This window comes from Sander lucioperca, chromosome 13, assembly GCF_008315115.2.
Source record: "Sander lucioperca isolate FBNREF2018 chromosome 13, SLUC_FBN_1.2, whole genome shotgun sequence".
NCBI classification, from domain to species: domain Eukaryota; kingdom Metazoa; phylum Chordata; class Actinopteri; order Perciformes; family Percidae; genus Sander; species Sander lucioperca.
Genome location: NC_050185.1, coordinates 9,900,001 through 9,912,267, shown reverse-complemented (window position 1 = coordinate 9,912,267; position 12,267 = coordinate 9,900,001). Strand labels below are relative to the sequence as shown.

General features: G+C 40.2%; 1 protein-coding gene across 13 annotated transcripts in view; it reads left to right on the top strand.

Moving 5' to 3' along the window:
• LOC116064807 (unconventional myosin-XVIIIa-like) overlaps positions 1-12,267 on the top strand; it is a 65,187-nt gene that overhangs the window by 29,482 nt on the left and 23,438 nt on the right. For all 13 annotated transcript variants that reach the window (XM_031320089.2, XM_031320088.2, XM_031320087.2 and 10 more), the window contains 9 exons: positions 1,580-1,718; positions 2,638-2,797; positions 2,898-3,084; positions 3,204-3,429; positions 3,571-3,680; positions 4,819-4,884; positions 6,351-6,479; positions 11,663-11,806; positions 11,988-12,077. In XM_031320089.2, the coding sequence (XP_031175949.1) occupies positions 1,580-1,718; positions 2,638-2,797; positions 2,898-3,084; positions 3,204-3,429; positions 3,571-3,680; positions 4,819-4,884; positions 6,351-6,479; positions 11,663-11,806; positions 11,988-12,077 (1,251 nt within the window). The remainder of the gene's footprint in view (positions 1-1,579; positions 1,719-2,637; positions 2,798-2,897; positions 3,085-3,203; positions 3,430-3,570; positions 3,681-4,818; positions 4,885-6,350; positions 6,480-11,662; positions 11,807-11,987; positions 12,078-12,267) is intronic.

The window sequence follows — 12,267 nt, the reverse complement described above, 5'->3', positions numbered from 1 at the left end:
CCTGTTGTAGCTCAGATGTCTGTTATCTGTTAACAACCTTAATGCTCAATTCATTGCAAGCCTCATAGTTGTCATATGTCTCCTCCAAACTGATGCTCTGTGTTGTATTTGAAGACAGCGTTGTGTGCACTGCTGATAAGGATGTCTCCAGTGCAACTTCCCGATAGCTGCTAAAAACAGTTTTTGGTTTCGTGAGTTTGGTTCCCAAGCTCCCATGATGGATTCAGGCATCAGCCATGCCAACCAAGCTGGCTATCTCAGTGGCATCGACAAAACAATAGTGTCTTTAAATGTCTTTGGACAAAAAGTGCATCATGTAAACTAAGTTCTCCAGTGAAAGTAAAAAAAAAAAAAATCAAAGTGTGCTTTTTAATTTTTTGAAGTATTTGAAAGTAAAGCTGTACTGTTCTATAAAGTCACATTTACTTGTTTAGTATCATACAAAACCTTTCCCATCCCATGCACTTATTCCAAGATCATCAATGCTGGAGTGAGTTTCATTTTCTTCTCTGTGTCACAATAATTGTAACACTAATTGTATTACTTTTTAATCCCTTTTCCCCCACCACTCTCTGTATTTATGAGCTCTTTTTTCTTTCCATTTAGATTATAAGGAAAAGCTAATTTAATGATGCCATTATCACAGCGACTGCTGGAGGGGGCAGAAACCACAAATGCCTTTGAAAACTTTCATTTCTGATGCTAGTAGTACCATCAGGCCTGTCACAACCGGCTCATGCTGGGAAAACATACAGTGCAGCACACTATATTTACTGACATTTAGTGGAGCATACTATTTTATGAAACACTGAAGGACAATTTATTTTCAGAATCTTTCAAAAGTAGCAATATTTTGTAGTTTTTATATACCCAGGAGGTTCATAAACAAAGGATGAAATATCGGCTGATTCATTAATGTGTTCCCATTAAACGCTAAACCAAGCTAAATGTCCTTGTGGCAAGGTAGTTTGTTACTCATGTGTGGGGGACTGTGGGTAAAACATAATATTTTTTGAGTCAAATAGTTCAAATGGAATGTGAGCTAACAGTTATGGTGGCAGCCTTCAGTAAATTTTGGTGAGACAGCCTTCTTTACGCATGTACTATTGTTCCTGAAGGACTAAACGTAAAACATAACATCTTGTAGGGCTGCTCGATTATGGAAAAAATTATAATCACGATTATTTTGGTCAATATTGAAATCACGATAATTTAACACGATTACTCGTTGACTTCTGAAAAGATGTTGCAATTATTGAACTTAAAAAACAGTGGAAAAGTTAAATAAATCAACACTAAAAAAACACATACAACTGTGCCTTAATACCTTTCCTATTGAAACTTTATTTTTTCATTTAGAACACAAGAGAAAATAAGACTTTACTTGCAAAACGTAATAAGCTAAATAATAGTTTTTCTCGATTATTCTGTTTTTGTGATCATTGGGAGCCAAAATCATAATCACGATTACATTTCAATTAATTGCACAGCCCTAACATCTTGTGTCCACAGTAGGATTGCACTAAGGAGCTAATGACCTGTGTGCATGTGCGTGTACATATACGTGTTTATTTGACAGGTACGGACAGTGCGAACAGATGAGGCACGGGGCCTGCTGTGGCTGATGGAGGAGGAGGCGCTGCAGCCTGGGGGGTCAGAGGAAACCCTGTTGGGACGTCTCTTTAGCTACTACGGACCGGCTGAGGGCGAGACTAAAGGCAAGGAGAGGACAAACACACACACACACACACACACACACACACACACACACACACACACACACACACACACACACACACATAAGATCAGACTTTATGCTAATACAACGCAAGGCAAGCGTTCCACTTAACGGCCTTTAAAGAACTGGATTGAAAATTCTTATATGAAGAATTCATGTGTACTGTATATTTAAAAAAAAAAAAAAAAAAGCTAATGTGAGGTGTGAGCTTTCATCTTTGTGTCATGAAACATTATGTGTAATTTATGATCATTTGTGAGAGTAGAATAATTATTTACTCTCTTTGACAATATTTGCAGGTTTAATTTTATATAAAGGAATTTCCCCATGTATTGTTTAACAATTTTTGAGACTATAGTCAGTGAATACTCCTCTATTGTGTCATAGTAAACTGTATTGTATCATGGAGATTAGGATCTTCATATCGCTATAATAGACAATACACAAAGCACTATCTGACACTGTGTATATTGTTGGGAACTTTGACAACTGTTACTTGCCAAGGTTACAGCTTATAGAAACGATCATAATATAACTCAACAGAAAAGTGTTGTTTCAGCCTTCCAAAATACCAGCTGAAAGCTTCTTATTCATACTCTTTATGTGGGCCAGATTTGAGCTTTAGTCTTTTTATCACCCATATCTCTTTGATAGTCTGCCGCATGAACAACTAGGTTGGGAACAGATTGACTTTTATTATTACTGTATCAGTAAAGTTTATGTAGGTTTGTGACAGCCTGTGCATACCAGAGTAATGAAGACAAGGTGAATCTTTGAAAAACCCTTCATGCAGACTGTATAAACATTTTCCTAAACTTCTGAAGGAAACTGCTCATTTTTGTCATTTGTCTCTCTGCATGAGCCAGGGAATCTCACACTATCTCCTGCATTTACAACAGGTCACACTTTTCTCCTGAAGAGTGAAAAGGATCGTCATTTCCTGCTGGGCCACAGCCACGGGACTGACTGGGTGGAGTACGATGCCTGCGGGTGGCTGAACTACGCCAAACACAATCCTGCATCTACCAATGCTACAAGCCTGCTGCAGGACTCCCAGAAGTAAGCTTCACACATGCAGGAGCAAAGTGTTTTCACATGAAGTATTACTTTAGTGGATTTTTTAACAAAACTTTAGGCTGAAGTAATGTATCTCTTGCAGGAAGATCATCAGTTCGTTGTTCACGGGCCGAGCACCTGGAGCCACTGTTCTCTCCGGTTCCATTGCGGGCCTTGAAGGTGTTTCCCAGCTGTCCTTGCGACGGGCCACTAGCATGAGGAAGACTTTCACCACAGGGGTGGCTGCTGTCAAGAAGAAGTCTTTGTGTATCCAGATAAAGCTTCAAGTGGTGAGGGGAGAGGATGAAACTAATAGCATGTGGTTGTTTTGACTGATTACATTTAGATATGTCTGTGGAAGATATTGCTCTGGCCTACCAGAGTCCCTAACCCTGTCTATATTTTCCAGGATGCTCTCCTCGACATGGTGCGGAGGTCCAGGATTCACTTTGTTCACTGCTTATTGCCCAAGGCAGATGCCCTCAAGGCTCTGAGTGGATCCCTGTTCAAAGGAGGGGAATGTGATGCTCAAGGGGAGATTGGAGATCCCGGCTTAATGCAGCTAGATGTTGCCTTGCTCCGTGCTCAGCTGCGCGGCTCAAAGCTGCTGGATGCTCTACGGATCTACAGGCAAGGTGAGGTAGCTGCCTAACTCACATACTAAGGACAGGCATACAAATACAAACCACTCCTTGTTTTCATAGGGTCGCTCCCAAAATATCACTCTACAAACATTTCCAGAACCTAATGTTGTTATTCGATTCTGACCTCTACAGGTTACCCCGATCACATGGTGTTCTCTGAGTTTCGAAGGCGCTTTGATGTGCTGGCACCGCACCTCACCAAAAAGCATGGGAGGAATTACATTGTGAAGGACGAGAAGAGAGTAAGTCCATCAACGAGAGAGAGGAAAATGTACAGCTCCGGCAGTGGCCAAGCACAGTGAAGATTAATGTTGTGAAGAGGCAGCTTCATTACATCTGCCCCTGATTTGTCAGCAGTCAACTGACAGAGAAATAAACCCTCATTTATCAGAGCCATTGCCATGATATAATCAAGTTAATCTTATCAGAATCATGCCTGTTAAAAAGGGAGATCGGTAATGTGGCTTAGAAAGTGCTTCACTGCGTTCAGCGCTACAAAATACCATTCAAGTAGATGTACTTGTGATCTACTGTAAGCATTGGGAACTAGCTGCCAAGATTTTCCCAGTTGTTTTGACAGTACTGGTGCTTTTGTTTTAAATATATGAATAATGATTGTAAAAAAAACCTTTAGAAGATGCTTGGTGCGAGTTTTAATCGTAGAAGTTAACTATCAGTGAGGGCTTGCTGTGCATTGGTCCTCTGCTAGAGAAGCCCACATTGAAGTGCAGCAGAGAGAAAAAAAAAATACAAAAGTTTGTTTCTAGAGAGAAATGAGGGTGAGAGAGTAAAATAATGGGGTTAAGGGAGAGAAAAGCTCTTTTTCCCCTGTGTCTGTGTTTTGTGGCTGAGTTTCTGTGGAAACACTGGCAAACAAAAGCCCCTCAGTGCTCGTGGCAAACCACTCCTGGGGTAATCTAGATGTGGTCTTTCAGGCTGGAGGCTCAAGAAGAAAGAGGAGGCTGAGACAACAATGCACCTACAGTATACAGGCTAGATCAACAGGGAGAGGCTCCAGACTGGCTGACATTGTACCTCTGCATCGGCTTTATGTGTTCAAAGACCACCAGGGGGTCATGAGGAATATGCCAGGAGCAAGTGGATTATAGGGGGGGAAAGTTGTAATTGGTGTGTGGTTGGGATGGTCTGAGGAGCCAACATTTCCCCAAGCCTACTGACTTACGTTCAAAACGAAATCCAGCCGGAAATGGATGTGAGAGAAGAGGGGGGAAACTGCACTGTACCATTAGTTCAGCATGTTAACTTAGGGGAACTGCGGACTACTGAAGTGTTGCGGTGTCAGTATAAGTTCCTTCTGGATCCAGCAGTTGAAAGACTAAGTGTGTGTGTATGTGTGTGTACATGTGTGCCTTTACACAGGCTGTGGAGGAGCTACTGGAGTCCTTGGATTTGGAAAAGAGCAGCTACCACATGGGTCTCAGTAGGGTAAGTAATGCCACCACATATCAAACAAATGAACAGTTTTAAATGATTGAATAAACCTTTTCTGTGAATCAAGGTTTTACTCCTCTTAAAGCTCGAAGCACAGAGCTGCACAGCTCTTTTTGTCCTTGTATTTTTGACTTAAAAATACACTTGCTGTCTGGGGGAGCGTGTCTTTCATTACACCTGTCCCTCTTTAAGGTTTGTTTGTCATCCTGTTTTTTGGAGCGTTGCCAAGCCTTGCCCCTTTAGCCAGTGGCTACCCGAGAGGCATTTATCTACCCTGTCTGACTGTGTGATTGCAATTCTTTCTTTCTTTTCAGGTCATTAGAGCAAATTCTCGCAACTGATGGCCCTCTTTGTTTTTCCCCATCATCGTTGTAAAGTAATCACAGTAAACACTGCCTGGCACACTGAGGTCTAATCCTATCAGCTGGAAAGTGGCCATCAGCCAAGAAGGAAATCAAAGGAAACAATAACGTAGAAAACAGTGGAACTTGTGCTCCCAGATATGTGCGCTGTACAGGCCCCGTTTTAAAACACAAGACACAAGAATGGTTTGGAGGCAGCTTCACATGGTGCAACACTTTAAGTGTGAAATGGGCTGAGAAGAAGACAAGCACAGTTGGCCATTCACAAAGCACATTCCAGTGGCATCCTAGCAACCTGCCTCACTTGCATGCCAATTACACCAGCCCCATACTCTCTTACAGCAGTGGAATTATGGGTCTTGACAGGATAAAATGAGCCATTAGAGATAGCCACGTGTCTAAAAACAGCATAGCAAACATACATTTTAGAAAGTACTACAGTACATTCATCTGATGATGACAAATAGCTTCTGCTCAAACCACTCAGCAATTTGAAAAGTAATATTTTCTGATGTAATTGAATGCCACACTCGTTCTCCCTGCTGGTTTGCAGATTACCTTACTAAAGCTGCTTGTTCATTTCCAGCTTCTGCTTGGTTAACAAATCACATATGGATTTGGTCATTTATAAAGCATTGGGACTTGTGTAGAGAGCCCTTGGGTGGAGACAGTCCATCATCCATCCATTTTAATAGCTTGCTGCCATCATATCTGGATTGCATTCACATTGCCTAATCCCTCTGAGGTTTAGACAGGCCGTGACGTGACCTGCTTTATATTGGCTGTTTACCTGTGTTTTACCTTTAGCCTAGATTAGAAACAGACAAGGCTGATTGTCCGAGATAATAACTTCATCACAGCTTTCTCACTTAGATAAGACTCACTTGTCCGGGGATTACACTGCCTCTTATTGATTTACTGCTCCGGTGCACTTATTTACTTTTTAACTCAGTTCTGTTTCTATTTTGCTCTAAAGCAGGGCCTCTAAATCCAATTTCCTCTTGGCTAAAATAAGCATCACATAATATCTCAATAATGAGAGTATCCTTTGCTAATACATTAATTTGATTGTATGTGTGTGTTTGTGTTTTGTTCTAGTTGTTCTTCAGAGCTGGCACATTGGCGAAGCTAGAGGAACAGAGGGATGAGCAGACCAAGCGTAATCTCACCCTGTTCCAAGCTGCCTGCAGAGGCTACCTGGCACGGCAAGCCTTCAAGAAGAGGAAGGTAGGCAAGACGTCGACATGAGAAGAACGGCTTAGTCTTAAAGTTAGTCCAAGCCCAAAACACCAAGGATATAGTCATCTAAATTGAATAATGATATATAGTCTTTATTGATCACATATTTAATCCAAATCATCATCTGAATGAGAGAAAATATATGGCAAGACACGAGTTACAAGTGCAAAAATAGATGTGATACTTGCAAAAGCAAACAAAGTAAGTATCAAGGTTAATTTTTCTGCGTGGCTCTTTTTTTTATAAAGTAGTTGAAGAATGTGAGCCCCAGAAGCCTTGTTGCCTAGCAGTCCACCAGGAGTTAAGAGTTCGTTGTTCAGAGCTAATTTTAGCGCGTGTTTGCTCAGCTCTTTGGGTAAATCTAACCCTCTCTGCTGTAAATCTTCAACTGATTATAAATGTGTTCTCTTAATCTATTGCCCTAACCCCTTCCTCCTGTTCTGTTATCCATCCATCCAATTAGCTCTCCCAGGGGGATATTTGATAGTGATACGTCCACTTCTGTTGCATTTGATCAAACTGCTCCTCTTAAATGCAGCCTTATCAAACATACTGCTGACTCCCACACCCATGTGCTCCACCCATCTTCCATTTTTCTCCCAGCACGTGATGGGTCCATCTCTCTGGACCTCATACATGTCCTCTTTTGATGTATGGGGCCCTGCAGTCCTTCTCCCTCTTTGTGATTACTATTTAAGTGAATGTGCCGCTTCAGCTGGCTAGTGATGAACCAGCAGAAACAGTATCAACATTGCTGCTCTCCATCCAGTATGACATGCTGTTAGTGAGTAGATGTCGTATATATGATGCCAGTAAAACTATTAAATTGTCATCCTTGCAATAAGGTAAATTACTATGACCTTTTTATATTACTGGGCTTCCAGCTTTCTTCTGTTTTTAGTGTTTTTACCATAAGGGTCTGAGTAATGGAGGTTGGTTGAAAATGGGGGAACCAAGCAAGGCCAATGTATTTTCTTTACTAAGTTCAAAGGTCATTCTTAACACATTGAAGCAGACTAAGAGCCTAGTGCTTCATAATCTGTGAGAACTTGAACTAAATTAACAGCAATGAAACTATTCAAAAATGCTAGGCAACTGTGCAATTACAGAAGTCATTAGCATAGCGGCAATGTTTTCCCTCTGCCCCCATGTGCCCCCTATGTCCTGCAAATGCAACTATAATAGAGGAAGAGACTTTATTTTCATTTTATCTTGCAATTTCATTGCTCTTAAACTCAACTGAGGTTGGCAAGGTAAGATGTAACATACAATTATGAATGTGATTGAATGTGACCGCAGATTCTATCAAGTGAGGGTTATAGGATGATGCTTATTTAAACTGTGCACATGAATATGCACATTATTGTCATGGACATACCTAGCTTTTCTCAATCACTACAATAAAAAAAACTTTATCAGCAGAACACACACACACACACACACACACACACACACACACACACACACACACACACATACACACACACACACACACACACACACACACACACACACACACATACACACTTCTTGCACATACTGTATCTAAAGATTTCAAATTCCAAGGAGCAGTTGTAATACATTAAAGGAATAGTTCAACATTTCTGGAAATATACATAATATTTTACCCACGTCAGATGAAGATTGATGCCACTGTGATGTCTGTATGGTAAATATGAAGCTACTTCCAGCAGCCAGTAATCTTAGGGTAGCACAAAGACTGGAAACAAGGGGAAGCATGGTTCCAGACTGGCACGTAACCCCTTGTAAAACTTGATTTGTATGGTTTACAAACATATAACGCTTTAACTAGTGAGCACTTATAATTAACACAAATTTGATTAAAAAAAACTGTTTCTTGATTCTTATGAAATTGTAAATCAGGCCATTTAGACAATCCCACAGTGTAGTTAAAATAATTTATGATAATATCAGAGGATGATAGATCAGAACCAAGACATTTGGATAAAAAAGCCTTTCAGGCTGAGCTATGTCTTATGCTTCTGAATATACAGTGCACGGCCCATTCTGATTCAGTGTCTGGAGCAGCTTGGTGCAAGTATTCACTGCATTGTAATAGTCCAATCATGCATTATCAATCTCCAGTCTTTCCAATAAGGAAATGATTTGACAAGTCATAGCCCTCTAAAAATATAAATCTAAGCTTTTAACGTTATTTAATTGTGGACTGTAGAGAAATCAAAAATGAGGAGCAGTGCCAAGTTAAGTTTGCTTCCCTTTGCTTTCCCCTTGTTTTTCACCTACTGCTCAAACAACCAGAATATGCTGGAGTTATTACTTTTCAGTTGTTACATGTGTGGCATACCATCTCTTCTTGCAAGGATTACCTGAAAGGCTATTTTTTCCCACTGAATCTCATTCTGTTTATATTATTCCTGATTTAATTAATCGCCACCAGAGTAATGGAACACAAGCAGGGCTGTGGAATGATTTTCATCTCCCCTTCTCTCCATGATTTAGAGAGTGTGTTTCTGTTGAATCGTAGAGTAATCATTGCATAATAACATCCACTTGCGCCTTTGCTGTTCCTCTGGTATCTCTTTGTGAATATTGATAGTGCCCCATTGCCTCTTGTACTGTTTGAAGTATCCAGTCTTACTGTAACAGGTACAGTAGATAATACTGTGCCTCTGGAACAGCGCGGATGAGTTCTGGTGAAGCCTCTCAGCCCCTTTGCTGGTTGATGTATATAGATGTGACAGAAAGTCACACGTTCCCTTGATTGATATTCCCTGGCATGTTAACCTTGTGAAGCTGTGCCAAGCCCATGTGACATTAAATGACAGAACCATAATTTTCCTTTTTTTTTTTTTTTTTTTTTCAACAGTTTCCTCAAGGGGACAACCTGACATTTTAAAAGTCTGTTATTTTGCCTCAGCAGGCATTCACTCAGTGCATTGGGAGTTTTGTCCTTCAGGTACCCTACACATGTTTTTTTTTTCAGTTATATGCATTGAAATCAGTGTAAAGCGGCAAGCATTAGCTCGCTTCAGCCTAGTGATACTATACCTATTCATTTTCCCCTTCATTGCAACAGTACTCACTGAATTTTAACATATACCTTTATCTGAAAGGGGATTCTACAGGATATCTCTTTCATTTGTTTCAAATAAATGATAAAGCCTGTAAAATAGAAAATATAGAAGAAACACCTCACACTGTAAAGGTGTGGATAGGCTCTGCATTGTGTCACAGACAAGGTATAGTTCTTGTATAATGTGTACCGATTAACAGCTGGCATTATACATCTTTGCACTTTATTTGTATTTAAGGGTTGTAATGTAATATTATCATGATAATGATGTTGGACAGGCAACACTAGGTTCCTGATTAGGCCATACTGTACGTGTAATCAGAGACGCTGTCCTTTAGCAAGTCATTATTTCATGTTGAAGAAATCCCCAGAAACTGAGCATACAATAGTTTGCTTCAGAAGTGGGATCAAAGTGACAGCAGGCGGTGCTGCAGTCATATATCACAGCACACAGATGTCTCACAGATGTACAGACATGCTTGCATACAGTACATACACATGCCCACACACTAAAACACATTTTTAACTCTGATTGAAATGTAGAACATTGAGGAAGAGAATGGAAACATACGTTTGTCTTAATCTTGGCTCACAAACCTAATTCGCATCACCCTGTCTTACAGCTGTCACACCCTCTTACAGTAATGTGATATGAATACCAAAATGTTTATCCACGGTGTTCATGCAGTATAATTTTTTGTTTGTTTGCCATTCACTTTAGACTAAGTATGACAAGTGAGACCTGTTTAAATCTTCTGTCAGAGATTTGCTGCATTTTGCTCCATGTTAAGGCTTTTACTGTGTGACAAATCCTAATTGATCATAGAGAGTGCCTTCAGGGCGAAATGTACCTGATGCTGAGAATTGCGTCGGTCTAATTGGGTTTGCCCATAATCTGCTTCTGCTGCTGCTGCTGGAGAGCCTCATGCATAAGCAGCATGGAAATTGTGTAATACTTGGAATTAGCTGCCAACATGTTTGATTTAATTAATCAGAAATTAGCTTCCAGTCTTGGAAAACACACTCTACAGAAATTCTCTAGAGGAGGCTGGCAAGTCCTGGGCTAGCTGCTAGCCCATACACAGGCAATATAACACAAGAATGAGGAATGAGATGTTTTTTTCAAACATTGTTCATTGGTGGTAAAGATGACATGGCAACAGTAGATTCATTCAGTAAAGCATTTATTCCAGTGAGTAAATAAGATTTTCCTTATTTTCGGGCATTGTTTCATTGACTAAGGCTGCACTAAAAATTATTTATTTATTGTCAACTTGCGCAATAAACTCATTGCGAAGGACTGCGACACATCGCGAAAGACACTCAGGGATTTTGTTGTTGTTGAAATAGAGTATCAGTAGCAAACTGCACTTTAAAGTAGGGCTGCACAATAATCACAATTTTATTGAAATTGCAATATGGACACAATATTTGTTAAATGCAAACCATTTTGGATTAAGTATTGTGGTGCTGCAGAGACGTCTCATCTTACAAATCGTATCATACAGACTAAATCTTTGTTTGGTACAGATCCTCGCACAAATCACACTATAATCATTTTAATTCTTTTCATTTTAATATTTTTCAATGAAAATGAGAATAATGATACAAAAATGATCATTCCCTCCAATATCGTGAATCATATCGCAATTGCAATATCAGTCAAAATAACCAGATATTTTCCTTATGTTGCGCAGCCGTACTTTAAAATGTAACTATCGTTCTTTTCTTAATGCCTTTTGTGTTCAGTTCTATTTGTTCATTAAAATAATGTTGAAAATAATTGTTCTCATGTCATGGACCTTTAGACACTGCTGTCCTGTGATATCTGTGCATTACATTATCTCTTCCTACTACATTTAACACCATGTAATGGACAAATTGCAGCAGTCAAGCTATTGTTATGTCTGTTGACTTGATTATGAAGCACTTATTTGTATTTTAGAAGATCAATTTATAGATACCTTACAAGTAATTACATTCATTTCACACTACCTATTACACTACCATTGACTCAATCTGTGTATCTCTGTGTGTGCACACTACAACAAACACTCAAACACTATTCCCGAGTGTGCTCCTGTTTGGTGACTTCTTCTCCGTATGTGTGTTTTAGATTCAGGATCTAGCAATCCGTTGCGTCCAGAAAAACATCAAGAAGAACCGTGGCGTGAAGGACTGGCCATGGTGGAAGCTCTTCACCACAGTCCAGCCCCTCATTAAGGTCCAGCTCACTGAGGAGCAGATGCGAGGCAAAGACGTGAGGAGGCCTTCCTGTGTGATACCCCCCACCCGATTCCTTTCAGTCAGAAAGCCTTTAATTCACTTCTGCCACTGCGGAGTGGAACTTCCTGTTATTCATTTTTAAAGTGTTTCTTAATATTTCATAGTTTTACCTGTAACATTACACATAACCTATATAGCTACATTCTTTGCTCCAGGAGGAGATACAGCAGCAAAAATCAAAGCTGGAGAGGGTGGAGAAAGAGCGGAATGAGCTGCGACTGAACACGGATCGATTGGAGAGCAGGGTGGGTCCCTTCGCCTGTGGCAATGCATGCTGGGAGGATGGTGTTTAAGATTGGTGGCAGAGTTAAACTTTCATTTCTGTTAAAGATCTGATCACCTACTTGTACAAGAACGGTGGCGAGTATTTTGTAGTTTTGTATTACACCCTGTGTGTGTGTGTGTGTGTGTGTGTGTGTGTGTGTGTGTGTGTGT